The sequence below is a fragment of the Rhipicephalus microplus genome, chromosome 5 (assembly GCF_043290135.1).
Source record: "Rhipicephalus microplus isolate Deutch F79 chromosome 5, USDA_Rmic, whole genome shotgun sequence".
NCBI lineage: Eukaryota > Metazoa > Arthropoda > Arachnida > Ixodida > Ixodidae > Rhipicephalus > Rhipicephalus microplus.
In genome coordinates, this window is record NC_134704.1 from 123,372,729 (window position 1) to 123,399,956 (window position 27,228).

The window sequence follows — 27,228 nt, forward strand, 5'->3', positions numbered from 1 at the left end:
TATCCAAGTTAGATAATTGATGATTGATATGTGGGGTTCAACATCCCAAAACCACTATATGATTATGAGAGATGCCGAAGTGGAGGGCTCTGGAAATTTAGACCACCTGGGGTTCTTTAACGTGCACCCTAATTTAACGTGCACCCTAAGCCGGGATTCAATCCCGCGACTTGCGGGTCAGCAGAGCCACTAGATCACCACGGTGGGGCTATCCAAGTTAGATGATTCACCAACAAGCCCACACTACAACTTTGGTTGATTACTACAATGCATGCTTCTTTATTTACAGTTGGTGTCATGCCCTTGAGCAAATGTGCACACATGCTGCTAAAATTTTGCTTATGTCTTAATATGATGGACAGCAAAACCCAGTGTAGTTTGCATCATAGGATCACAACACATAAAAACGCGTACTTTCAAACTGCAGCCCTTGCTGCTTCTGTTTTTCGAAACAATGCAGCACTTGGTTTGCTGGCTGGCACTGTATGGTTGCCCACTATTTTGATGTTTAAGATTGGAGAAGCAGGGCAGGCTGGGCATCCATTGGTGTGAACAAAATAAATAAAGCGTGACGGTAATTAATTACAATGTTGCCTATTTATTATTCTTTTGTTTTCTAAAGCAACACACACGCCTCTGAGCAGCACTGGGCAACAACCCTGACAGGCACAAAACAAAACACGAAGCACCGGCACCGAGCCGTGTTGCTTGGCAAACATTTACAACCCTCGAGGCCTCTTCGGACGGAGACGAAAGGAGGCCTTAATACAGGAGGCTAGGAGTTTCATGCCGCTGTCATCACAACGGCGTAACACGTTTCCTAAGAAAAAAAAAGAGGGGGAGTACTGACTTTGTCTCCAACTTTGTACAACAATCTAAAGCAGGGCCTGACTGAGCTGGGAGGAAGAAAGGAAGGCTGGCGCACCCCCGATTCATACATACAAAGTAAGCCCAAGGGAAAAACAGTTGGAAACAACTCACAATACACAAAAGACAGCATTGGGAATGTCACTCATATGTTACAGCAAGGAAACAAGGAAAACGTTTTCTAATTTTGTCGGAAAAGAGGTCTACTACTGGGGTGGGTGGAGGGGAACAGGGAATTTTTTAACGGAAGTTTTCTGCAAAAACAGGCACAGCATTTACAAGGAGCGCGTGCGAAACTCTGCAATGTTTTTCTAGCTTCCCTTCGTATCGCGCAACGTACACCTGTCATTGCAGGATGGTGCAGCACAGGGTGGACAATAGGAGCTAAGACTGGTCCTGGAAAATGAAAAAATTATAACGGGGCAATCCTGGAAGAGAAAGAGGCACAACGACGAGGATGGGCGGAGGAAACGTCCCTGTCAATCCCCTATCAGGACAGCAGCCAGTCCTTTTTCTTCCTTCTCTCTTTCTCTCTCTTTGTACAGTGGCCTAGGAGGAAGGAAGGGTCCAGCGAATAATACAGGCAAGGCCAGTGCTGAGGTTGACGATGAACACTGCTGTCCACCCCTCGCGAGGCCTTTTCTAAGGAACACACGGTGCTGCGTCTCTTCAGCCAGGCGGCTCGCTATTGGTAGTCGAAGGCGCCAATACATGCACCTGCGTGGCTCGGCTCCAATTGTACACCTGGCCTGGCAGGAATGGCTCCAGCTTGGCAGTACCCTGCGCACTGCTGCCTTCAGATCCTGTGCAAAAGAAAGCACAGACGGTTGGACAGCCTCGCGTGCCGTTGCTTTGAAGCAATGTTAAAGGCAACGCCACTACACCATAACTATCTGACATGAGTTGGTGCACCATGCGTTGCTATTTCGCTGCATAGCCTTCTGCTTCAGTCTATGACATTCTTATCACCCACCACTGAAAGCCTGTGGTTTTACTGTACAATCAAGCGTGCTTATAACGAACCTGAGTGTGGCGCAGCATCTATTTGGTGTATCCTGAAGTTCATAGCAAATGAAACACACCTCTAAAAAAGTTGGGAGTGAAAACATAAACCATTTTTTCCGAAAAAGACCATGATGATGCACGTGTTTCGAATAGCAGAAGCAATAAGGATGGTCTCAAGCCTACATGAAGCGGCAGCGTGCTCTTCATTAAAACCCGTGGCATAAGCTGCCTGAGATATTAATGTAGCCAATTGCCACAAGCACGCTCGTGGGCTCCGGCTCCAAAGTTTCATTGTTTTCGTAATCTTATTCCACCCAGTCGCTCTTGCCGTGCGCTTAATTCACAATGCCTTTGTCCGTGCGCAGTTCTGCAGTGTTGGCACCATTGTTGGCCGTAATGAAATCATCACAACAAATGTCCCGCACGCCCCCCTTGTCGGAGTCGACTACTTGCTGCCACAAATCGCTGCCAGAGGGGTCCTGTTCAGAAGCTTGAAGCTGCGCATCGGGTTCGACGTCGACGAAGTCAGCCTTGCAAAAAAAGTTTCGCACACATGTAGGCGTCACCGCCGCTCACGAAGCCTTCATTTCAACAGTTGAATATAGGCACACTCGAAGCGGCAAGTTAGCTGCAGGGCGGTCAACAGATATGAGCGCGCGCTCCACAACGCGGCACCTATTATAAGTCTTAAACGCACGAACTACGCCAAGCCAAGCGGTCACACTTTCGACCATTTGTTGAGCGGCAGAAAAAAACTCAGAAGGCCTCCCGTCCTCCACATCCTGATCACACACGCACACTAACAACGAGCAAAACACGCATACGCAACGTAGAAGCCCACACGCATGAAACTGTTCTGGGCCCGTTTCTTATCAAAAAGCGAAACTTCCAACGTGACTGGCAGCTGTCATGGCACAATGGAGCGGAGATGCGACAAACAGAGAAGAGCAGTCTTGCGAGAGACATGCGAAGGAGTTGCGATAGTGATGCACGATTAAGGAAGCATATGGCGGGAAGAAGACGTTGAAAACCAAAACACGTGGGAAAAAGGCAGGTCGGGCAGCTTGCTTACAGGGTTCACGAAACGTGCAACTCGTGCATAGAAAAACTTGGGAGAGTGGTCAGCACGCGCAGAGGTCATACAAAAGCATTTTGGCGCTGATGGACTAGTGGGGCCCTACCAACTTCGATAATTGGTGATTCGGTCCCTGTAAAAGTCGTTTTTAAGCTTCCGAACGCATGTGGAGGGCATGCTGAGCTGAGTGAGAAGTGAGTGAGAACAGGTCTTAAAACTAAACAAATTGCGAACGGTGGGCGGTGCAAGCACGTGCACTGGAACAATATGACCCTGATCCAGACAAGACACAGATACATACGATCGGGTACAGTCACGGACCGATAATGTCTGCAGATGGTCTGGTCACTTTAGACTGGCGACGCCAACGATAGTGTAACCAGCAATCAAAAAACAAGAGGATACTACCCTGCCGACCCGACCAGATTTCAAAAGATTGGTGGCAGAATGAAAACACCGCTCAGAATAGCGGGGCCAGAAAGGAAGAACAGGTGCTTAACCAAAAATGCTCAGGAAGAGTGACAACTAGAGCGCTGCAGAGACAGGCTCGGAATTTATTAATAAAAATCTATGAACACCTCGCCGATAGCTTATCAGCGGCCGAAAGGGCGGTCCCCGAAAGCCACCGGCGCGCTAACTCCGTTCTGGGTAACCGATGGGCGTCGCTCAGAGACGTTCACTCTAACCGCGATTTTGTGCTATTGAAATAGTGGATATTTCCACTGTCATGCGAGTATCGTTAGTTTTGAGCGAAAGTTCGTTTTATGTGGGGCCGTTATACATGTACTTGACGATGTAATACTATAAACTGACCACTGCTTTGACTAATAACAAGGACAGAATGGTGCGAAAACTAACAAGCATTACACCCAGAAAACATCACTAAAGCCAAGTCCTCAAATCGGGCTATTGTTAAAGGTGGTTCATGACAAAGAGTAAACACAGAGCCAACACTGGCACAGTGGAGTAAAGAGGCCTACCGTGTTCTATACTTGTGTGTCCCTGCGTGTGTGCCATGTTAAACTCTGTACTGCAAAACGCCACATAACTGTGGCCCAAAGCTACTACATGTGATGGTTCTGTTCCAATGGCACCACTGCTCACACTGCGCAAGTGGTGGCCTGCCTACGTTACCACCAGGTCTGCTCAGCCATGAATAGTGTATGATGTCAAAAATACGCATACAGTAGGGCAGGGGCAACATTTACAATGTGCTAACACAGATTAGTAAACAGGAAAAAGCACTAACAAGTCGTAAACGCAAAACCTCAGTGCCACCCTGCTTGTCTTTAAGCTACACAGAAAGTACGGGAGCCATGGCAACAGTGCCCAGCAACGAAGATTTCAAAGGCCGAATTCAGTGGCTTCAGCATTCGCCCAGCTTACCGAGACTCTTGGAAGGTGTACCGCCAGACGAGGAGGATGGGATGTACCGTGACAGCCTCACTGTGGGTACGGGCAGGAACCCGACCTGCAGTGGCTTCACTTCTAACGTGACAGTCTGCTCACGCTGCTCAGGACTCAGCTGCAGCACCCCTGTGTAAGATGTGCAAGGATGCGAGACAAGTTAGTTCATTAAATAGCTGGTAGTTTACAGAGTTTGTTTATTTTTCATTTATTTTTTAATTCAATTATTTGTTCATTCATTCATTGAATTGCCCACAGCACCCTCAGGCAGGACAGTGACAGGAGTCTAGAGCAATAGTATAAAAAAAAAGTACAAGTAGCAGGTACATAGAGCATTGAAAACTTAAAATGTACAGCTCTAGAATTAAACTAGCATGCTTTCACAGTGGAACACTTTGTATGTACACAAAACAAATACAAGGGGCTGACAAAGATGAAAAGAACAACACCATAATTTGTGTACAAAAGTACGGGAATTTTCCAATGGGGTCGTTTTTCTGTATTATACACAACTAATGAAACTGACAGGCAATCAAGCCACGAAAGTTCTAGGGGATAGTACTTGTAGTTTATTCACTGTAGTGTAACGACTCTCCTTTAAATTGAAAGGAATTATTGTAGATAAAAACTTACCCTCTTCGATGGTGGAATCTGAACCCACGACCTTCGAATTGCACTTTCGATAATCTACCACTTGTCTGTATGATGCTCTGTCGTAAATTCCAGGTGAATCTTCCTTTTTCGAACCTGACAATATTCTATGCCTATGTAACGTTCAGCAGCGGCACCCTGAAACTATGGCTTTTAGCGTACATATAAAATGCACAGCACCATTTTGCATCCACCCCAACTTGTATACAGTAAAACCTCATTAATTCCAACTCAGTTATTTCGAAATCCCACTTAATTCGAAGGATTTCCACGGTCCTGTATTTTGCAATGTAAGTTTGAGTGGATAATTTGAAGTGACGGCCGGCACCAGTTCGGTTAATTCGAAAACACTGGATGCCCCCGTGCGAGTTCGATCCCGATTTCGCCTCGAATACGTGAAATGACGGCTATTCATAGCCACAGGGCAATGCAACGTATCGATACTAACGAGTGGCAGCTGAAGCACTCCAGCCTCGCTACTTCCAGCGCAAAGAAAAAGAAAAAAAAAAAGGTTTCGTGATCAACCGAAACGTGCGCCTGCGGAAAACAAGTCTTGCTTTACTGCAACACAGCGGTGACACGCGGGCAGCTTATTGCATGTTTCTCGCAATGTCATCGGGTCATGGTTTGCCCATTCTGACTGGGATAGTAAAGAAATTAATAAAGGACAGTTTAGCGAAAATCGCGATGTATGCGAACCACCGATTGCTCCAGCAATTCGCGTCTTTGCACTGCGGCGGAGTTCTTGCCAGCAACACCTACATTGAAAACTAAGTTCGAAAGTCTCAAAAATGATTGTTTCCAGCCAAAACCCATCGTGAGCTTCGTCATACTGGCCATTATTAAAGTCATAATTATAAAGAAATTGGCAGATCCCACATAGTGGGAATCGCTGATATGCGAAGCACGATCGAGGAAGCTTGAAATATCACTTTAAAATCAGCACAACAATACAAGGCGGAGGTAAATGATGCCGTCCGTGGGATGATGCCGTCCGAGGGAGGGATGGATGGACGGACGGACAGGTAGATAGACAGACAGACAGACAGACAGATAGGTAGATAGACAGGTAGATAGAACGTCACGCACCCCTCGTGACATTGAGCACTTTTTTTTTCTAGAATACGCGGCCTTGTCAGTGGGATTGTGCGCGCACGTGTGCACAAGCAATGGCCTCTCGAGGCGATCTCTGTAAAAACCGAGTGCGCCATGTTCAAATCAGCCAATGGCTGATAGATGGGCTTTCTACGAGTGACTTTTGGGCTTATTCCGTGATTTGTCGAGTGAAAAGAAATGAATTTTTAGCCTACTTTGATAATTTATTGTGAATTCTAGAGTGCATGCTGCCCTGTAACACTTGGCTCACGTGTTCTCGGGAGCCTGTACTATACGTATACAGCTGATCGGCAGCGATTTGTGACCATGCTCAAAAAGTGTTGCAGGGCTCATTTAAAGGAGCACTGACATCAAACTTCAAGATCGAAATGTGCCGATCATTTGATCGCTTGGTATGCATAGGTCTTCTTGGCCAAATTTGAATGGCATCCGTCGCGTGGAAGTTATTTTAATTCGATGTCAAACAGCGTAGAAAAGCTAAGGAGAAAAAAAAAAGGCAGATCTCACGTACCCGGAGAATCCAGGTTATGTGAAGCATGCGAAAAAAAGGTGCCCGTGTTGCAATTTTTTTATTGAGCAACATGTCATGAAATCAAGCTAAATTATTGTACAAATGTTGCACACACAGACATATGTTAAAGAGTTGCAGGTGTTAATATAACTAGTTGTTTGCACATGCGCAATGATGCCAACTGGAACAAGCGTATTAGCAACACCAGAAGCTGATTTGAAGCGCTGAAGCTCGTGAAGATGCTTGCCCTGGACTCTGGCCTGGACTCTGCTAAATCAACTAAAGTGCAGGGCAACTAACCACATCTGACGTTAACCCGACTTGTATCAAAATAGTACATATGTAATGTTTATAAAACTGGGTAGGCAGCGCTGAAACCACTATTTACATTTCACGAAGATTATCGTCCATTTGAAAAGTAGTTCCGAGATCTGGCGTAGCTCTGCGGTAAAATGCTTCATTGGCACCCAGAATGCTTGGGTTTGACTCCAGTTGGGACTTGCCGGGTCGACGCTACCGACGGTGGGTATTTTTTAACACTTGCGCGTTAAAATTGCCCATGTGTGTTCTCGTCGTTCCTGATCAGATACCAACTGTCAATCACCTGTGGCACATACCCGCATACCAGCGGCACATACCCGCCCATGGGTATGTGCCACTGTCTGGTGGGAAGTGTTTGACGACATATACGACGGGATTGTGACATTATTTATGTCTTGACAAGCGCGTCGTATTCGTCAAACCATCTTACTCTCTCTTGCTAATTTTGGTTCACGCCAAGTAGATGGGCTGACCACGAGAGCACCCAAACACAAGCGGACGGACGGATGGACGGACGGACGGACGGACGGACGGACAGACAGACAGACAGACAGACAGACAGACAGACAGACAGACAGACAGATAGATAGATAGATACGCTCAAAGTCGCTGAAGCTCGCTAAGAATTGCTTCGCATTTAATAGAAAGAATGTGCGAATGGTTGCATCATGACGCGCTGATGAAGCGAGAAGCAGGCAACATGCTACCCGTACGTCACTACTGTGTTGCAGTGAAGATGTCTTGTTTTCTGCAAGCGCACATTTCAGTCAATTAAAACCGCGTTTCATTTTTTATTTTTTACCGGTGGCAGCGAGGCCCACTGTTCCTTCATGTTCATGGCAAAATAAAGACCAGGTATAGGTGGAAAACATGACATTTGGAGCCACAAGCTAGCCGGCACCACAAATAACAAGCACTGATTACTTTGAATAGTTCTAAGTTCCTTGCATCCCACTTCTTGTATATTCTGTTAATTCGGAAACCCGCTTAATTGGAAGCCTTCTCGCGGCCCCAGTGACTTCGAATTGACAAGGTTTTACTGTATTTAACAGTCAGCAACCAGGGTGCCACACACATTGATGTCTGCCAGACTTAATATTCGGTGCACGTGCAGGCTTTTGTAAGGCATTTTGTAATAGTGTGTATCACAGCAAACTTTGCTGCGTTTGACTTTTCACCACAAAGCTGTGATATTTCTCTTGTCATACTTGGTAAGCAAGGCATTTGAAAAACATTTTCGGCAACACAAGATATGATTATGGTACCTACCATACGGAGAAGTGCGCTTGCAGGGAAACAGCGCAATGCAGCAATCTACTCGTACTGAAGTCACAAAACTTTTTCTATACATGCCTAGTTTAACTGTACAAAAAGTACCGTCGAACCCCTTTATAAAAGACACTGACATAAGAGACAAATGAGTATAGGATACACCAGTGTGCCTACAGTAAAATATGAGTTGAGAAAATGTATACATGGTACCATGCATATACAAGAGATATCTCAAATAGGAGACAAAATTGCTGCCCAGAGCATGCCTCTTATAAAGGGGTACAACTGTTATACTATATACCCAGGTTCAACCACGTTAAAGTAGAGTTACACCTGCAAGTACTTACATAAGCCATGCGCTTCGTGCCCCAGATGTGAACCTGCAGCAGCAAAATTTACATGACAGCACTAACAAAAACTGACCCCCTTAGCACTTCACGAGCCTATACTGCTACAGAGGAGCACGTGCACCCACCAGCAGTGCGTCCAAGCACGGCCCAGGTTGTTGCGTCTGGAACGAGCTCGTACATGAGTGCAGATGGCGCTGTTGCCTGTAGCTGACTGATGTGCACGTGCAGGCTACATGCGCAGTCTGCCCGGCAGAACTCAGCTCCAGACTGCGGCTCCACTCGCACACGCACTGTGTATAGCGTCTGAAAGAAAAAGGGAGTGAGAGAAAAAAACAAGAAACGCAGGACAGTTATTAAAGCGAAGCCATCTTTGCGAACCTCTCTCGATTTTTCTGACTTAAAATTAAAGTGCAGAAGAGCCAACGTGAGTATACCAGGACTAAGTCATGGCTCCTTCAATTGGCCAAGTTACTTACGGGAGTATGCACTTTTAGTTTTACAGTCTTTCTAGTCTTTACTAGCAGTCTGCTGAGTTCACTTTTTTCAGCTGTCACCCCCAACTGGCACTTAATGATTTCCTTTTGGCTGTAATGCAGAAAGACAAGAGGCAACGGCCGTACGATGAGCCGCTCATTCTTTATCTGCCTTTCGTCTTTCTCTTTTTCACATTCGCCCGGTTAATGCACGAGCCCCTGTGGTCGACTTTGTCGTTACATGGCTTACGCATCACTTCCAATCACGGTAGACCTACAGGGCCTGAAGGTACCAGGAAAATATGTTTCATTTACTGAGAGATGAACAGGGGCGCAGAATGCAAAAGTGAAACCGAACGTATCAGCAACAGTAGTTTCATTTAGGCAGAAGCTTTGTTGAAGAGATTTCTGTTTACTGAGAGTCTATAGCCTGGCTAAAGAAGTTGGATAAAAATGAATCAATATCGTGATAATCGTACCCCACACATAAAGTGATTATAGAAGAGGCCTTAGAAAAGACATTGCGTCATGCACCTGCTAGCATTGCATGAAAGACTAATATGCAAACAAAGTTTGCAGCATAAAGATTCTCACTGGGCCCACTGCATCTGCTGCTATTTTTCATTTTATATGCTTATCTCATACTGCGGTAGTTTTGTCACTACAGGAGTAGTGTAAAAACAATATTGTTCACGCGAGTAAACTCACTAATATTCCCTTAAACTGCAAAAAAAAAAAAAACAAAGAAGGTTATCCTAACGTATCATAAGTGCTAGCCAAATTTAATCTGAAAAGAGAAGGGGGGGAGGGTGCAAATTAGAGTTTCATTGTGGCTGGGGGGGGGAGTGGAGCACTAATATAGCTATAGCTTGAGTGGAGGGCAAGTGCTCGTGTGACATGTGCCCCTTATGCACCCTGCCCATGGCACCTTAAAGAGATACTGAATGAAAATTAGAAAACTGGCGAAAACAAAGAAATTCTACTTGGAAGATGCAACTGTTCCGATAGAGGGAGTTTATTTCTCATATTTCTGAACCACTGGCTATATTTTTGGAAGACTGCCACTGCACGGCGGCTGCGCACCAACGCGAACAGTGACGTTACATTCAACATGGTACACGCAGGGTGCGTATGTTCCTGTCCTATTCATCCCTCACTCCACCTCCACTTTGCATCTCACTCTCGCCACGCACAAAGGCACATAATTTACTATTTTTATTTCAGCTGGGAGCACTGCTTGGTGCTGGTGCGATTCATGGTGGTTCTGGGTAACCGCAGTGGAAACTGAGTGGGCTGAGAGACGCTGGTGATGGCTGACGCTATTGGTGGGCCTGCTTCCAGCACACGAAACATCGCCAACCATCCCCTCTTCTAGATCACGGCACAGCCGCTAGACGCGATAGTTTGTGAATAACTTCCCTCTAGTTTAGGCCTCAGAGGTTCTATCTTGATTACAGCACACAACCTTTTAACATGGCTGAGAATCTTGGCGGCAAAAATTGCACTCAGCAATAGAGGTTCATATTCATGCACGCGTGCAAGCACCCACCCACCCGCACACCTGGTAATCCTCGATGCGGAAGGTGTGGCTGAAGCTGTTTTCAACACGATCCTCGCCCGTGCCGTGAACGTAGAGCACAGAGAAGGAGAGGCGCAGCGGCTGGCCCTCAGCATTGAGCAGCTCCCAGAGGAAGCACGCCGACTGCTCGGGACTGATCCTCTGTATATAAACAGACAGCATGCTCTCCTTTACTGCACTATAAATTTAAAAAATCCTAAGCATAGCAATCCAAACAGTCACTTCTGTGTTCTGACAGTGAGGTGAGCAGCCCTATATCACATAAATTTTCATGAGCCCCCCAGAAACCCTAAGCACAAGGGGAGAGATGCTGCGCTAGGGGCGTTAAAAAACAGATTTCAGATCTGCAGACTAGAAGTGCTACGAATGGCAAAGATACCTGCAGAAGTGCTGCAGTGGAATGTTCACTTTGCTGTAATGGTTGCAAAGTTTGGGGTGCAGTTGTTGTGTGCACACAGAATAGTGCAAAAAGCTGTAACATCAGCACTGCATGCAATGAAACCTAGTGTTCAAAAAATCACACCTCACATTAAATAGCTTCATTATATTAAATAATCAGAGTGAATGTATATCTTGTGTACAGTTATAGCGCTGAGAAAGTTTTATAGTGTAGTGTTTATTTATTTATTTATTTAATAATACTGTAGGTCTTCTGCAGACCCATACAGGAAGCAGACATACGACATCACAGGTAAACAGATACAACATTGAGGAAATACAGTATTTTGAGGGACGATATGCACAACAGCGAATACTTACAATAGCGAGTACAACAATACTACATTGGTGCTCTACCCATACACAAGAAGAAGATAAAAAAATAATAAAAACCACGTACTACGCATGAAAAGCAATATATATGTACAAAAGAGTACAATGGACCACTGAAAAACACGTTTTTCGCTATCGCAACAAGAATAGCAACAAAATATAACTATACTGGCTCTGTTACCTGCTCCACAAAAGAACAAAATTGATCAATATTTGTAATATTAACAACTTGACCTGGTAGTGCGTTCCAAGCGTTGACAGCGGGAGGGAAAAAGGAATATTTAAACATGTTGCTGTGGGCACTGAAGAGACGTATGCATTTATCATGGTTCGTCCAACTAGAACTTCTAGTACTTCTATAGTTTCTATGTTTACTAGAAGTACTAGACGTACATAGAAGTACTTCTAGTACTTCTATGTATCTAGCACTTCTATAGGCAACTTGTGCCCTTGTCATTTTAAATGAATGAATGGGTATCACAAACACACAAACTCAACTAACAGTGTTGTGACATAGGCACACGTGGGTGACATGAATGCAGCACATTACATGTATGTACTGGAAAAATAAATCAAATATAGCCTGACAGTTGGATTTAAATTCTCAGTATTTATTACTAAAGTGTTATGTTTTAGCCACAACATCACAGGTGGATGCATCGTCAAATAAGAAAAGATGCATTTAAGAATGTCAGGCAAGGAATCATGCACATTCAGATGCTTGGCACATTTTGCAAATGCTGATGATTTTCTGAATAATTTCCTCCCGGCAAACCAACACATCTTGGTTTTTGATGAGTTTTCGCTAGGGGTGCGCGAATATTCGAAAGTTTTGAATATTCGTCGAAGATTGCATTTGTAATAATCGTACTTGATTCAAAAATTTTGAATATTCGAACTGCCTTGAATATTCCTCAGTATTGGATGTTCACGAATATTCGTTCGCATATGTCACAGTGAAAAACTTGCGATTTTGCGAATTTAAGATAAGAGCCTCAGTAGAGCATGCAGTGATTACTATGACTTCGGGGCGTGTGCAATTATGCCTGCATAGGAATTCACGGGAGCATGACGACGGCTACCGACGAATGCGTCGGTACGTCATCGCGACAAACCTACCAATCATAAACATCTCAATCAATCTAGATAATGTACTGCCTGCTCGAAAGTACACGTGGCTTAGCGGTTTAGCGCCTGCGGTCTGCTGCCGCGCCTGTGTGCAAGGAATCGCAAGTGCGTATCGCTCGTGAAAACAAAGGCAAATGGCCGCTGTCACATTTGCTCGTCAAAATAGTCTTCACACCTTTGCCGGGTCCCGTGCTGCGAGCGTGAAGGAAAAAAAAAGCCAGTTTCGCCGCAAGGGCCAAGCAATGAATGCAATAGCAGCAATAACTTAGAATGTACACTGAGAACGGCTAGCAGATCGCAACGTGCCATGCGCTGCTCACAAATGACGCACAAAAACAACACACACAATATGATAACTAACTAACAACATTTACAGCTCGATGCTTAACGCGCTGTTTAAACAAAAACGATGCACGAAACATAATCACAGCTACAGATATGAGTGCGAACTAGGGAGTGTCCCAGTTGTTTCTTCGCTGTGTTTGAAAAGCGCACTCTTTTCGCAAACGGGGCCTGCCCAGCGATCAAAATGACCTTTGTAGCCCAGGCAACTAACGCCATCATTCCGGTGAAATGCCAAGGCCCACAATTCTCCCCACCGAAGGATAAGCGCGCGTTGGCGCATCGCGATGAACTGGGTGCCGAGCACAGGTGGCTTTTTCTTCTTTTTTGAGTTTTCATATATACATAGATACGTATACATACACGGTGCATGATGACGGTGGCGACAGCATAAACTAGACGAGACTGTCCATATAATTGCTATCGCAATAAAAATATCTCTACGCAGGGGCAAATGCACGCATATACGTTACAGGGCGCAGTGCTGATGAAGTGAGCTTAGTAGGCGATGCACTGCAAGCAACTAGCTAGGGGTGCACAAAGCTTGACGTACGATGGTAATGCGTTTCATGCATAGCCACACCAGTTTTCGCTGATGAATTGCCGTACAAACGTATGCACACATGTTGAAGCCTGATGAGTCGTCCGTGAGCTGTGCCGCTATTTCAGCATGTATACTCTTTTCATAGTTCTGGAATGATTTCATGGTAGCGGATATGGTCATGTGAATGAGCTGAAGTGTTTTTCCGCACAAAGGCAAACATAGAAAAGGCCATGCACTTTTGGTACCGTTACAGTGGCGGCATCACATATAGTTCTTCGTTGCTAACGGCGGTGCACGGAAGGTGACGGACGGATTAATGCATTGTTCCGCTGTATTCCCGACCGCACCTTTGAAAAAGTGTCGTACGTGCATCGCACTTACGCGGCAACGTCTCCTGCAATCAACCCTCTGTTACACCGTTGCTGCGATCTCGCTCTTTTGCCAACGTCAGTTTACTGCTGTCGGCAGTCAGTACGCCGAAAGGAATAGCGATACGGCAAAATAGTGCCCTTGTCACCGGGAGTTATGGCTCCGTTAACAAAAGGTGTACTTGGGGCGTCTTTCTATCACATATCAGTAATTATCTATCTTGCACGTTTATCTCACGTTGTCGCATCACGATCATGCCGCTATCAGCGCAACACAGCATTCTTGGTCAAAAGAGTGGCGAGTGTAGGAAATCGAGCCTTCCGTTACGTAGAAAAAGGGGTTTATAAAACTACAGCTCGACTTTGTAGGTTGCTGCTGCAGCGCGTGAATCAAAGCCCAGTTCTTCGTCTTTTTTGACTTCGATCTTTTTTTCAAACAAACTGCCCCATGCCCAGAATTTCACAAAAAAGTTCAATTCCGGCGGCTACAGATGCTGAGAGGTCTGGTCGTTTCATGGCAGCTCTACCAAGTAGTCTGTGGAGCTCCACTATTCGAAGAATCTGTAGTTTCTGGGGCTCGCTTGACTGGTGTAAACTAGGCGCTAACTTTCGGCTTAACATTATTCTCCCTTCTGAAAGGCATCTGGTAAATTATTGTTCCCAGGAAAGCATACTACACCGACTTTCATTTCTTCGGCATTGAAGGCTCCCTTTGATGCACTCTTCTGCTTGTGTTTGGCAGCATGGTGTAGTAGCCCAGCCGTGGCGCGGTCGGTAGAGTTGTGAGGCCATTCAATGTCTTCAGGAGCAAGCCATTTGTGTCCTGCCCACCGGAAAGAAAAGGATTCACGACCCCATGCTCCTTTTGTCAAATAGTCCCGTAGGCTCTGCTTGCCAGGGCTCATCTTCACTGTGGAAGAATCCAATACACCAAGAGTGTCGTTTAGGCCTGAAGTCACTTCTGTTGTGAATGTTTGCTGCCGTATATTTGCTGTGTTTCGCTTCAAGAATTCCACAGAACTTGTCCAACTTGATGACAATACGTCAGCACCAGGATGCCATATCTTTGTCATGGCTTCCGGTTATTCTTTCTGTTTTTCAAGATGCAACTCTGAAGGTCGCATAGACTGCATGCCGATAACGTGTGAATGATTCGAAGCGAACTTCTTCATCTTCATAGAAACACATGGTGCCTCGTTGACTTCTGACTGCAACCTGGAAGCGTCTTAGACTGAAATTTCTTCTGGGTTTTCATTGTGGGTCCTTTTACCTCCATTGCATTTCATTCTGATTATTTCTACGTTACCGTAGTTGTTTTGTAAATTTACAGTCTGTCCCTGCCATCAGAACAATTGCCTCATTGCAATACGTGATAGCAGAGGAGGAGGCTACCGGTCCATGTAGAGTGCAGCCTAAACTAGTGTCTACGGCCTAGATACCAATGTCCAAATTAAGTGTATTGCCTGTGATAAGTGACCAATAATAGTCACTACTGATCAAGACATCGACCACGTTTGGCTTCCGGCTTGATAAACATCAGAGAAGTAATATCCTTGCTGTTCAAGCTTGTCAATGAAGGCCCGATGTGGTCGTGGGACAGACTGGTGAGAGATGTTTGTCATGACAATGGCTTCGATCGATAGTGGCGTCTTACTACGCTGCGAAGTTAAAGTGGCGAGCGCACACTGGAATGCCATCTCATCATGTTGTCCTCTGAAATATCCAACCGTAAGTTCTCGTGATCCAGTACATGACAATTTATATTTTGGGCCAAGTGCTCAGTGATGAAACTGCGCTGGCTGCCTCCATCGAATAAAACTCAAACTAGGCATTTGTTTTCTTGTCCGGTGGCCCAAGCTATAGCTGTCTGAAGGAACACACGCCATTTAGGACTGCCAGTTCCAATCATTTCTAGCTGCATCAGTGCTGTTGATGTTTGTGGGCTCTTAATCAAATTCAGCAATTGAGGATCACACACTGTTTCGGCATGACGTCGATTGCACTTTGTACATGTCACGTCCCTTCTGCAATCTTTCGCCTAATGATATTGAAATGTACACCAGAAACATCAGCCCGCACTGAGTAGTCGCTTTTTCTTTTTCTCGAGAGGAATCGGACAGTCGCACTGCACTGTGTTATGGGTGTTTGCCTCGCAAAAAAAAGCAGGCATTCTTGCTTGGAACTGTTTTCGCCGATATGGTTAATGACTCGGTTGTGAACAGTTGACGTCGCGAAGAAGCTGTTGTGCTAGTGCGTTAATATGTATCTTGGCACTTTGACATGTGTTCTTTTGCAGACATGTGCCGGACAACTGTTCGTTCGCGAGACATTACTTCTGTCTGAATAAAGAACAGCAAAGATTCAATGCTTGCCTTCAGTTCTTGAGTGGGCCATTCTGGGTGCTCTGTGCATTGGCGTGCGATGGCCTTGTTGAAGTCGAGGACGATATCATGAGGAAGCGACTTCAGTAAGATGAGGCAGAACATCATGGAGTAACTGTCCTCCGATACTCCAAGAGTCTTGAGGGCACGAGTTTGGACCATGTCATAAAGGCATCGAAGTCCTCGCAGATTGTTGGAGGACTGCACAGGTCACAAGTCGGTGAGTCGCATGTGAGACTGATTGATGACCTCGGTCTTGGCAAAGCATTGTTTTAAAATGTCCAGGGCTTCACAATAGCAGCTTGCTGTTGCTAGAAGTCGCGATATGATGCCACGTCACCAGTCAGAACCGAATGTAAATAGGCGAACCAGTCTATGTCGGTGAGCGCACCGTTGCTGTGAATCAGTTGATTAAACGGCACCCAAAAAGGCGTCCCTGACTACGATTCGCCATCGAACTTCATGAGGTCGGTTTTTGGAAGTTGAATGGCGGGCTGGAGCTTACGTGACACAGGTTCCGTAGGTGCTGCCAGTGGTAGTGCCCGGTTCCAGAAATGTTTAAATTGGCGTAGCCTATACTTGAGCATTGCTGACGTGGTTGTGGCTCGATCGTTGTATTCCACAATCTGGTCAAACTCTGTCTCTGCTTCTGTGAATGATAGCAGAAGGACGATATCGAAGTCGGTGGCCCTCAAGTCAGTGAGCAGCAGTTTGATACTTCATTGAGAATGCAAAGCTCCTCTTCCGTGACACTTTCTTGGGTGAGCACAGCTTTTGCCTCGTTTATAACGCGTGTTATTTGGGCTCTCTCGGATTTAAGCTTCAGTTTGAGAGCTTCCTAGGTTTGTGCAAATATATGTTTTAGGTTCAAAGCAAACTCGAAGCGAATTCGAAGCGAATAGTGATTTTCATCGAACAATTTCGAATCGAATTCGAATGGTATGTATGACATATAAAAAAAAGGGAATATTTATTGCGACTTAACTAGCCTGCACAATAATTCTTTAGAATTGAAATGAGAGCTCTATGCAAATGCCATTTTTTTTTTTTCATTTAAGGGAAGTCTAAACAACCTTGAGTTTGGGTAGGATGCGAGTGATAACCTGTAAAATACTTCACGTTTTAAAATTTATTATACTTGGAGCATATAAGCCGTCATTACAAGTTTAATAAAATGAAGAATTGATTTGAGGGTAACATGTTTCTTTAAAGGGGCTCCGCAACACTTCTTCAAGTAGCCATAGAGCCAGTAAACATGCTTGTTGCCTCACAAATTTACTGCAGCAAAGTTTCTAGAATCAGTCCAGTACGAGCGGAGTTCAAAAAATTTATCGCATGCTGCAATTGCATTATCTGTTCTCGTCCCAACGAAATAGATGGAAGAAAAGCAGAAAGGAATGGCACGGCAAAAGAAAATACATCACGCGCACCTTGTGACTTTGAGCATATATTTTTTTAGGGGCGAAGCTTCTTGAAGTGGCACCTGTTCGTCCCTCGTAGTAGTGCGTAACATGTCTTACGCTTTGACCTGCAAGGTGGTGCCGGTGGGAGATTTCTCCAGTGCGTTGTTGAACAATAAAACATTCCCAGCGTGCGCGTTAACTAAAATCCGAATTCTCCTGCCTCTCATTCCCCATTAGCAGCCATTAGCATGTACATTGAGCACTGTCTGACAAAAAAGGGTTGCTACGTTATAGCCGCTGGGCGTAACCTCCTTGGTTTTAGAAAGGTTTAGCGAGCAATGAGCCGCAGTGCCATGAATACAGTGAACTAGTATATACCATGAACTCGAAGTGGTTAAAGGTGGGAAGTAGACACGAAGCGCAAGCCGTAAGAAAGTGTGCGTGTGCCACCTCTCGTTTAGTCCTTGGAATGTCCGCTGGATGACGATGCTTCTATATGCGGAATATATGATGAAAAGATGCGAGATGGTGGTACTTGGAGTGTTGACTAGATGGACGAACGGACACACGGACAGATGCATGGACGGACCCACGGATGGCTGCACGGACGGATGGACGCATGGACGGATGCAGGGGCGGATGCATGGACGAACGCAGGACGTGGGGACACATGAACGCGTGGATGGACGCACGGACTGTCACACAGACGGAGGCATGGTCGGACGGAAGCAAGAACGAATGGACGGACGAATGCTTTGCCCCGCTCTCCATCATTCACCCCGTGGATATGCTGCCATTTTTTTTTCTTCAAATACGCCATTTTTTTATTGTGATCGCTCACGTACTCTAGGACAAGCGGTGGCCTCCCGCAGCGGCCCCGGTAACAACGAGGGCGCCATGCTCAAATCAGCCAATGGCTGTGGACAGAGCCGTATATTCCTTCTTGGCTGTGACAAGTAATTTTTGAGCTTGTAGCATCATTTGCCGAGAGAAGAAAGCAATTTTTCGCTTAGAAAATTTCTTGTGAATTACAGGCCGCGTGCTGCGCTATATTATTTGCCTCGCGTGTTCACGGTAGCCTCGACTACCGATCGGCAGCGTTTTCTGACCATGCTCAGTAAGTGTTGCAGGGCCCCTTTATATTTGAAGGGAGACTTCGCAGCAAAACAAATTCTCTCTGTTTAGGTGTTTTCCCTGTTAGCACCCCTACAATGCAGCCAAATCCCCTTTATAAGCTATTACATGTGCAATAATATGCATCTATTCGTTCATTGCGAATACTTCGAAAATATTCAATAAATCGAATATTTGAAACATTCAAATATTCGCACAAGCATCAAGCTTCCATGTTTCGTAGATGCGGTGAGCAGCTGTAAGTCGGTTGGTCGAATCCGTAAGTGGGAGGCCGATTACCTTGAGTTCATCGACGTGGTTCACTGTTCCAATCGTTTTCGGCACCACTTGTAGAAAATCGAGCCTCCTGTTGCGTAGAAAAAGAGGTTTATTTGCAATAAACTGCAGCCCAACTCCGTGGGTTGCTGCTGCAGCGCGTCAATCGAAGCCCAGTTCTTGGTCTCCTTCGTTTTCTGTCTTTTTTTTCCAACAGCGAGCACGCAGTCCTCAAGAAAGGCAACCGAAGCAAGCGAGATAACAAGTATTGCTGTGTAAATCAAAAATGCTCCAAGTACTCCTATTTCTCTTAGCGACTTGAGCTGTGAGAACAGGGGAGAAAATTGAAGAAAACTATAAAATTGGGGTCTTTCGAACCAAAATTGATAGTGTGGGAACCTGGACGAATTGTGACCACATAAGCTACTTTAATGTTCGCTTAGACTTAATTATATGGTTGTTAACTGTTATGCAATCATACCAGTGGCCTAATGCTCACTAGTCATCACGGCACGTACGAAAGCTTTTCTTTTTTTTTGTAATAGAAAAAAAAGATACAAAAGGTTTGTTTAACATGTAGATTGAACCCAAGATATCACAGTCACAAGATCAACTATTGCAGTCTTTTGCTTTCTGGAAAGTACAGATGGTAACGTTTCTTAATTTTTGTGTGCAATAACTGACTATATTAACAATGGTATTGTTTTCAACATAAATATATGATTAAGTAAAAGATTACTGGGGGAAGAAACTTGTACCTTTTCATTATTCGATATTCTCTTCGTATTCAAAGCTATGTATTCATTTTTAATTCGGGTTCAAAAATTTTGAAATTCGCACACCCCTAGTTTTCGCTATACTAATGAAGTCTTAGAGAGTCGCCATTCAATGGAATGGCAGCTCTATAAGACTCCATCACACATTCACAGTGGCGATTTTTAGCTTGCGGCATCTTATAAGCACCCGAGACGTTGTAGAAAGGGAAGAATTTACTTAACTCTCTCCCCACCACGGTGGTCTAGTGGCTTAGGTACTCGGCTGCTGACGCGCAGGTCGCGGGATCAAATCCCGGCTGTGGCGGCTGCATTTTCGATGGAGGCGGAAATGTTGTGGGCCCGTGTATTCAGATTTGGGTGCACGTTAAAAAACCCCAGGTAGTCAAAATTTCCAGAGCCCTCCACTGCGGCGTCTCTCATTATCATATGCTGGTTTTGGCACATTAAACCCCACAAATATCAATCAGAACTCTCTCGAAAACACAAGCCACACAGGCTACAAACGCCACACAGGCGAAATGGCACGAGCGCCATTCCGTCCTCATCATCGTCTTCCTTGACTATTTGCTTCAGGGCACGTGCATTTCCAACATTCAGTCAAGTTGAAGCAACTTAACGTCCTCGTTAAGTCCCGAAATTGTTATTCACGATTCTACATAAGAAAATTATGCAAACAAGATGAAGGCACAAAAACAAAATAACACAAAACTACACTGACGTCCTGAATTCAACACAACACCGAAAAAATGACCAGTTTGTAACGTCAAACATTGACTAAAAGTCACATCTCCCAGCCATCTTGACTGGCTTGATGCTGCAGAAAGCCACAGAGTAATGAAAAAATAAGAACACAAAAGCTTTTGTCATCATAACAATTTAGCACGGTGGAGTTCTTTAAACCCACGGGCAGAAAAATAAAATCACCAAACAGTCTCTCGAAGCCTGGCTGGTTCTACGCGCTTGCACTGAAAATGCTGCACTGGACAATCTATATGGTTGGTTCTCCGGATTCGTCATGTCATGATGTGATGCTTTACATGAAGGATACCACTTCAGGAGCTGCCACAGGCGTAGGCAGCTCCTGAAGATCGACCTTTCTGTAGGCCAGTGTGCTCAGATTCGAGCGCACGTTAAAGAACACCAGGAGGTCGAAATTTCCGGAGTCCTCCACTACGGCATCTCTCATAATCATATGGTGGTTTTGGGACATTAAACCTCACATATCAATCAATATATAACAGCCTTTTCATTTAGGATGTAAGTCAGTGACGCGGTGAGTGTCCCCAGGCAAAGCATGTGTGTCGAAGAGTGCTCCATCACATTTGGGCTGAGTTGTCCTAAAACTGGCGTTTACAGGACTCTTGCTAAGAAATACCATTTCACCGACTTCGGAGGGCTTTTGAGGGTAGCGCTGGTGATTGCAGGTATCTTTCCGGCACTAGGGATCCTCTAGTAAACGTTGGCGCACATGTGGCCTTAATTCCTGAGTTGGTTGCGAAGGAATTTTTGTATCGCTAAGCTGCTAAAGTTGCAATTCACAAAAACTTGACTTGTAGCCATGAACAATCTTGAATGAAATCTTGCCGGTACTCTTGTGAGGCGTTGTTCTTATTACACTCATCTGCTCTCAATCTGATACCCCAACCAAGCTGCTCAGGATTGTCGACAATCGCTGATTTTTTAAATTTCTTTTTAGGAAACACATCAAGTTCACAGTGTCCTCGAAAATTGGTCACAGAGCGATCGCTGGATGTAGTGATGTCGTTCACAAAATCATTATGAAGCTCACATTCTTCTTTGGCTGTCACGTGCAGTTTAAGCCGCTGCGCTGATGACACCAGATTAGCGAAATACAATTGTTGAGGAGGTAAAAGCGGAGCCTGCTTCCCACCTTGGCATACATGACATTGGGCAGTCCGGTGAACGTTTGGCCCACCAACATGTTGATTCTTTGTGCATCGTCGGGGACTATCAGAACAGGCACATTTTCTGCCAAAACGCTGTCTATGCTCAACTTAGCCTTAAAATTACCGAGGCTTTCCGTCACTGGTAAATGCTAGCTGCCAAACCATACAATTCGGTCGGTTCCCGAACCATCTCGATGCCGCATCGTGCCGCCACTGTTACATGCAACAAGCAACCAGAACTCCCTGTGTCGTCAATGAGGCTTACTAGGGTAAAGTCATCGTCACTTCCTTGAGCGTCACTTCCGTCTTGTCATGTCACTTCCTTGAGCAACACATGACCTGCCCTAGTGCAAAAATGTTCTCCGACACCATTCGTCTCGTTTTGCAGCAAAGCCTGGCAGTTGCGTTGAGTGTGATCAGTTGCTTGGCAACGATGACACTTGAGTGGGCGCTTAGGCTCAGGGCAATCAGGTGCAATGTGGCCGTAGACATTACAGTTATAGCATTTTCGCTCACCGAGACTGTTGACGGACGGCAATCCCAGGCATCAAACTCCTCCCTCTATCGAGTCAATGGTTCCTTTACTTGGCATGGGCAGTCTTCGCTCTGAATCCGGTGATGACGCAAGGCTTCGGTTGCGAGACTCGAAAATCTACCGCCATTCACATTCGATGCGCTCGAACTCCACAATGCCGTGAAGAAGGTCGACGTCGTCGTCATACGCCCTTCCTAAAAGCATGGTGCAGAGTTCGCGAGACCTCAACCCCTTGAGGACTTGTTCTGCTGTATCGGTAAAGTTGAGGTTGACTTCACGGCACAGACGCACCTTCGCATGGAAATAGGCGGTCGTACTCTCGTTGCATTGCTGCACACGCTCTTGCATCCTGACCCATCTTTCCGCAATTTGAGTCTAGCTGAAGAAGGTCTGATGGAAACATGCCTCGAACTTTTTCCACAACGTGATCTGGGAGCTCTTCAAACGGTACCAGTCCTTGGCAGTTTCTAGCGTGTACGCAGCTGGCCACCCGTGAAGGTTAAACATGCGACGAATATTCTTGATCCACTCAGGCGCCGATGGAGCATCCTCAGAGCCGTCGAAGGCCCTGATGTTGTGGCTTAAGTCTGGAATAACCTGGAACGTTGGCGCTGGTTGAGGTCGCTCTGCGCCATCCACAGACAGACGTTCCAGCAGGGTTGCTAATAAGTGATCCTTTTCTTGGAAGGCTTGAAATAGGTCACGAGTCGAGATAGTGTCGCCAAGGCCAGATGCTGTGTCTCTTTTGTCGGTGCTTTCCATCTTAGGGTTAGGGATACCAGTTTCGTGCACTAATTAATCTCACGTTTACTCTTTCTTTGGCGACTGGATGGGCAATCCCACTTCTGAAATGTTAGCTTGCGCCATTTTTTGAGCACCTGAGACATTGTAAAATAGAAAATATTTACATAACTCTCTAGAAAACAGAAGCCATACATGCTACAAACACCACACAGGCGAAAACGGCACGAGCGTAACTCCGTCCTCATCGTCGTCTTCCTTCACTATCTTCCTCAGGGCATGGCACTTCCAAAACGATCATCAGTATAGTTTCTGCTGTATGTGTAAATTCACTTTGATAATCAGCGTATCCGTGTTTGTTACAAAAAAAATTCACAGCTTTGCCGCAAAGGCGAAGCAATGAACGCGATAGCAACAAATTGGAAAGTCCCCCACAAAATGGCCAGCAGATCGAAACGTGAACCGCGTTTCTCATGCACAAATGACGAACGAAACGTACCCTCAAGTATAGACTAACGCGAATAAGCGTCTCAGTTTTTACTTCGCTGTGTCTGAAAAGCGCGCTCTTTTCGCAAACAAAGACTGTGCAACAATTGCAGTGACATCTGTGCACACGGTAACCACAATAGAATTGTTCCACTGAAAACCGAAGGCCAGTCAAGACATACGATCCTCCCCACCGCGAGATAAGGGTGTGCGAGAGAGCATTCACTCCCCTCCTCTCCGCGGGCCAAAGTACGCGTGGAAGATGAGAGTACGCTTCGCCGCGTCGTGACGATGTGGCTACACGCACTCATTACACCATCTTGCTAATAATGCTGAAAACACGATAGTTCTCCCCCCCCCCCCCTGAGATGCTCGTGAACAGCGGTAAGTGGTAGACATAAATAGCTTGCCGTATGAAAGGACAAAGCTCCTCAGTGACTCAGTGGTTAACGCCTCGCACTCACAAAGCAGGGGTTTCAAGTTCGATTTTGAGCGCCGGAGTCTTTTTCTGAATTTTTTTTTCTTGCATTTTCAAATACAGTGAAAGCTCGTTAATACAAAGATCAATAATTCGAATTTATAGACAATTCGAACTGTAAGTTATGGTCCAGCCAAGCTCCATACAAGCCTATGAATAAAAAGCTCGTTAATTCAAACGCGAGTAGGTTCCGCCACGGATAATTCGAAAGTAGCTAACGTGGTTGCTTGGGCGAGTTGGTACGACATGATTCATTGTCCCTCATTATTGGCACTGTTTCTTATGTGGATAATTCGAACTACGCGCCACCACGCCAGCAGCTTGGCTAGTCACTCGATAGGGCGACTGCCGAGTTACGAGGTGGCGATGACAGGGAGCGGAGAGAAAAACGGAGAAATTGGCACGAAGGCCAGAGTGCAGAAAATAGCGCCACTTACACTTCACCCCCTCCCCCACAATCTCTTTCTCCCAGAGGCTGCTTGCTCTCCGTCCTACGAAACCTCCAAGATTTTTTTTTTTTTTAAGGCGCCCATCTTGGAGCCTTTGAAAATCCTGCGTAGTTGTTGTCGCTATTAGACGACAGATGGCATGACCAGCACACAGCGAATCGGGTGTGTCGTAGCTTCGTCCAGCCTTCTCTGCAGTCTCTGTCTCGGGCGTGCGTCGTACACCTTGGTTGTTGGTGCTGGGAGTAGCTTCCGACTGTCGCGATACTTTGTGTTGGTGTTAGGCCTCAGCTAACGTTTGTTGCGGTAGTAGCTTCCCGTCTGTCGCGATTCTGCTACTTCGACTTGATGGCGTGTGCCCGTGGCAAATACCGTGCCAAAACACTTCCTGCCAGCAAACACGACAAGCTGGCCTTCCTTCCAGCAAACACGACAGCAGTACTGCAGCCCATAGACCAGGGTATAATCAGAAATTTAAAATTATTTAAAATTATTTTATCGGTGACATATGTTGGAATGAATTATTTTGTGCAAAAACTACCAAGTGACACTCCTAAGTGCACTACACATGCTTGTGCGTGCTTGGGAGCAAGTGAGAGCACTTACGAAAGCAGATTGCTTTCTCCACTGTGGCCTCAGCATTGAAGCTCTGCAAGCTGAGGATCCACTAGTGCTCGAACACGGCGTCACCGCCCCCATGGCGGACGTTCTGGAAGACGTCTCGTCTGCTTTGCGGACTACGTCGGGGTGGACTCAACTGCAGTGGTGTGTGGTGCACTCACGGATGGCGACATAATATGTCAGGTGAAAAGTGCAGAACCTGTCACTGCCAGTGACGATGATGAGGAGGAGGACGAAGCACCAGTGCGGCCCTATGCTGTGGAAGTCATGGCCGGATTGAATGCTGCCCGTCATTTTTTAAGTTTTGGAGAAGGCGGAGAAGAGGCCTTCCACCAAATTCGCTCGTTAGAGCAAAAAGTGCTGGCTGTCGCCTTCAAGGAAAGAAGGCAGACCGGGATCACAGATTTTTTCCAAAAATAAATTGTTATGCCCCACTCACAGTGTACTATTGTTCTTCACTTTTGTTAGTTCGAACTTTCGTAAACTTCAATTAACTTTTGTTAATTTGAGCTCAGGCATCTTCCCTTTGCGGTCCCAATTAACGAGCTTTTACTGTATATAGATGCGCATACATATACGGTGAGTCACGGCGAAATACAACCAAGAGTGTCCATATAATTGCTATTGCAACAAAAGTTCAAATTTCTCTAAGGTGTACGATCACTAAACTCATGACTGACCAGCAGTTGTGAACTTGAGTGGAGGGGTTTGAGGTACACAGGCTCGTTGTCTAGTGCCAGCAGGGTGGCATTTCCCACTGTGAAAGGTTGCGATGTCAGGCCCTGAAGGTTCACTTGGAGATACTTCCTGCAGTAAACACAAACACACACATTTAAACTGCCATCAGGAATCTGACGCTGTCCTCAAAAGCTTGGCATAAATATGTGCTGCTTGTATGAAAGCAAGCAACATTTTACGCATGCAAGCATCTTATTTATTAACGGGAGATGCGAGTCTAAAACGCAAGTTTTTTTTTCGAAATCACATATTTTCTGCTTTTGTTTGCTTTCACAAGTTTCGTTTCTCTACTTTCAGAACAAAAAAACTGAACATTGTAATGCAGCTCGAAGTAAGTTAAAATCGCTTTTAAAGAGCCTAAGGTGGCCACAAAAACTAAAGAGACCTCGTTGTATACAGTCCCTTGGAAAATGTCACCTGGCTGCTTGCCATTGCATTTCGCATGAGGAGTTCACTAAAGCCACTTGCCCTCCGTGCCCCCCCTTGTGCGCACACCTATGATCATCATTTTGCATTTCTTTACGTGAGCCATCTCCGCTAAAGAAGGAATAATACAGTGTCACAGGAAATATTGCCTAAAGTGCCAACCACGAAGCCATTTTTTTCCCTTTTTCCTATGCTCAGAAATTATTGGCATTCTCACATGACAGTTCGATGGCACGCGATGGCGATAACAAAGAGCGTTTCGAGACTACTGTGGAGTCCAGGGTACACAGTCAACGCAGCGACTAAAATAGCGATGAAACGGACATACTCAGTTGTCCACGAGAAATCTGTACCGGGATCTGCTACTTTGCGAAAACTGGCAGATTCTTTAAGATGCGGTATGGTCGCAGGGAGCGGATCGTTCACTAGCTAGTTACATGCAGCACTTCGCCTACTCGGCATACAAACTCCGCTTCAGACCGTACACAGATGCGACGAGAAACGTGCTGCGCTTACCCGACGATGCAAGCTTTCTGCAGATAATCCAGCAATCCTGAAAGCGGACGGCAGTGCGTTTGAACTGTTGCTTCATGAAAGCGTGTGCTAGGCTCGTTCACTCGCTGCCCGCGATCCACAATGCTCAACTTTGCAACAGTGAGCTGCTTTTGTTTCTGCAAAGCAGTGCACACAAAACATGATCCCGCACAACAATTGGGGAAGCAGCGATCGACGCCTCAGTGCTCTCAGGTAGTCGCTGGCTATTAAAAGTGTGCTGTGGGCTTAAACGGCGCTACGCCACACACACAGGCTTTTTATCCGCGACAAGTCCCTTTGGCGCGGTTAGCGGTAGTCGCCACATTGCCATCGTTTTTCGCCGATGGTTACCACAAAAGTCACCGCTGCAATCGCGCAGAAGTCATAATAATTAATCGACCAATTCGGTGTTTTAGCAGTGCAAGTGTACAAGATGGCAACCATCACGTAATATCGGTTCACGATGCGCAATCTCAACATTACTTTCGGTTCCAAAACTACCTTGTGGTGCAGCATTGAGCAAATTAGACAAAAAAAATAGTTTTTTGGGACAGTACTGCACAGTAATTTCTCATTGGCGCAGGTTG

The 27,228-nt window shown here is 45.7% G+C and overlaps 1 protein-coding gene across 3 annotated transcripts in view; it reads right to left on the reverse strand.

The window, feature by feature from the left end:
* Nucleotides 1-578: 578 nt before the first annotated feature.
* The window catches only part of LOC142817922 (trafficking protein particle complex subunit 10-like), a 91,771-nt gene continuing 65,121 nt past the window's right edge, over nt 579-27,228 (reverse strand). For all 3 annotated transcript variants that reach the window (XM_075895884.1, XM_075895883.1, XM_075895886.1), the window contains exons 19-23: nt 25,624-25,750; nt 10,610-10,768; nt 8,701-8,878; nt 4,334-4,483; nt 579-1,670 (exon numbers count right to left, since the gene is read on the reverse strand). In XM_075895884.1, coding sequence (XP_075751999.1) covers nt 1,537-1,670; nt 4,334-4,483; nt 8,701-8,878; nt 10,610-10,768; nt 25,624-25,750 — 748 coding nt within the window. In that variant the 3' untranslated portion in view covers nt 579-1,536. The remainder of the gene's footprint in view (nt 1,671-4,333; nt 4,484-8,700; nt 8,879-10,609; nt 10,769-25,623; nt 25,751-27,228) is intronic.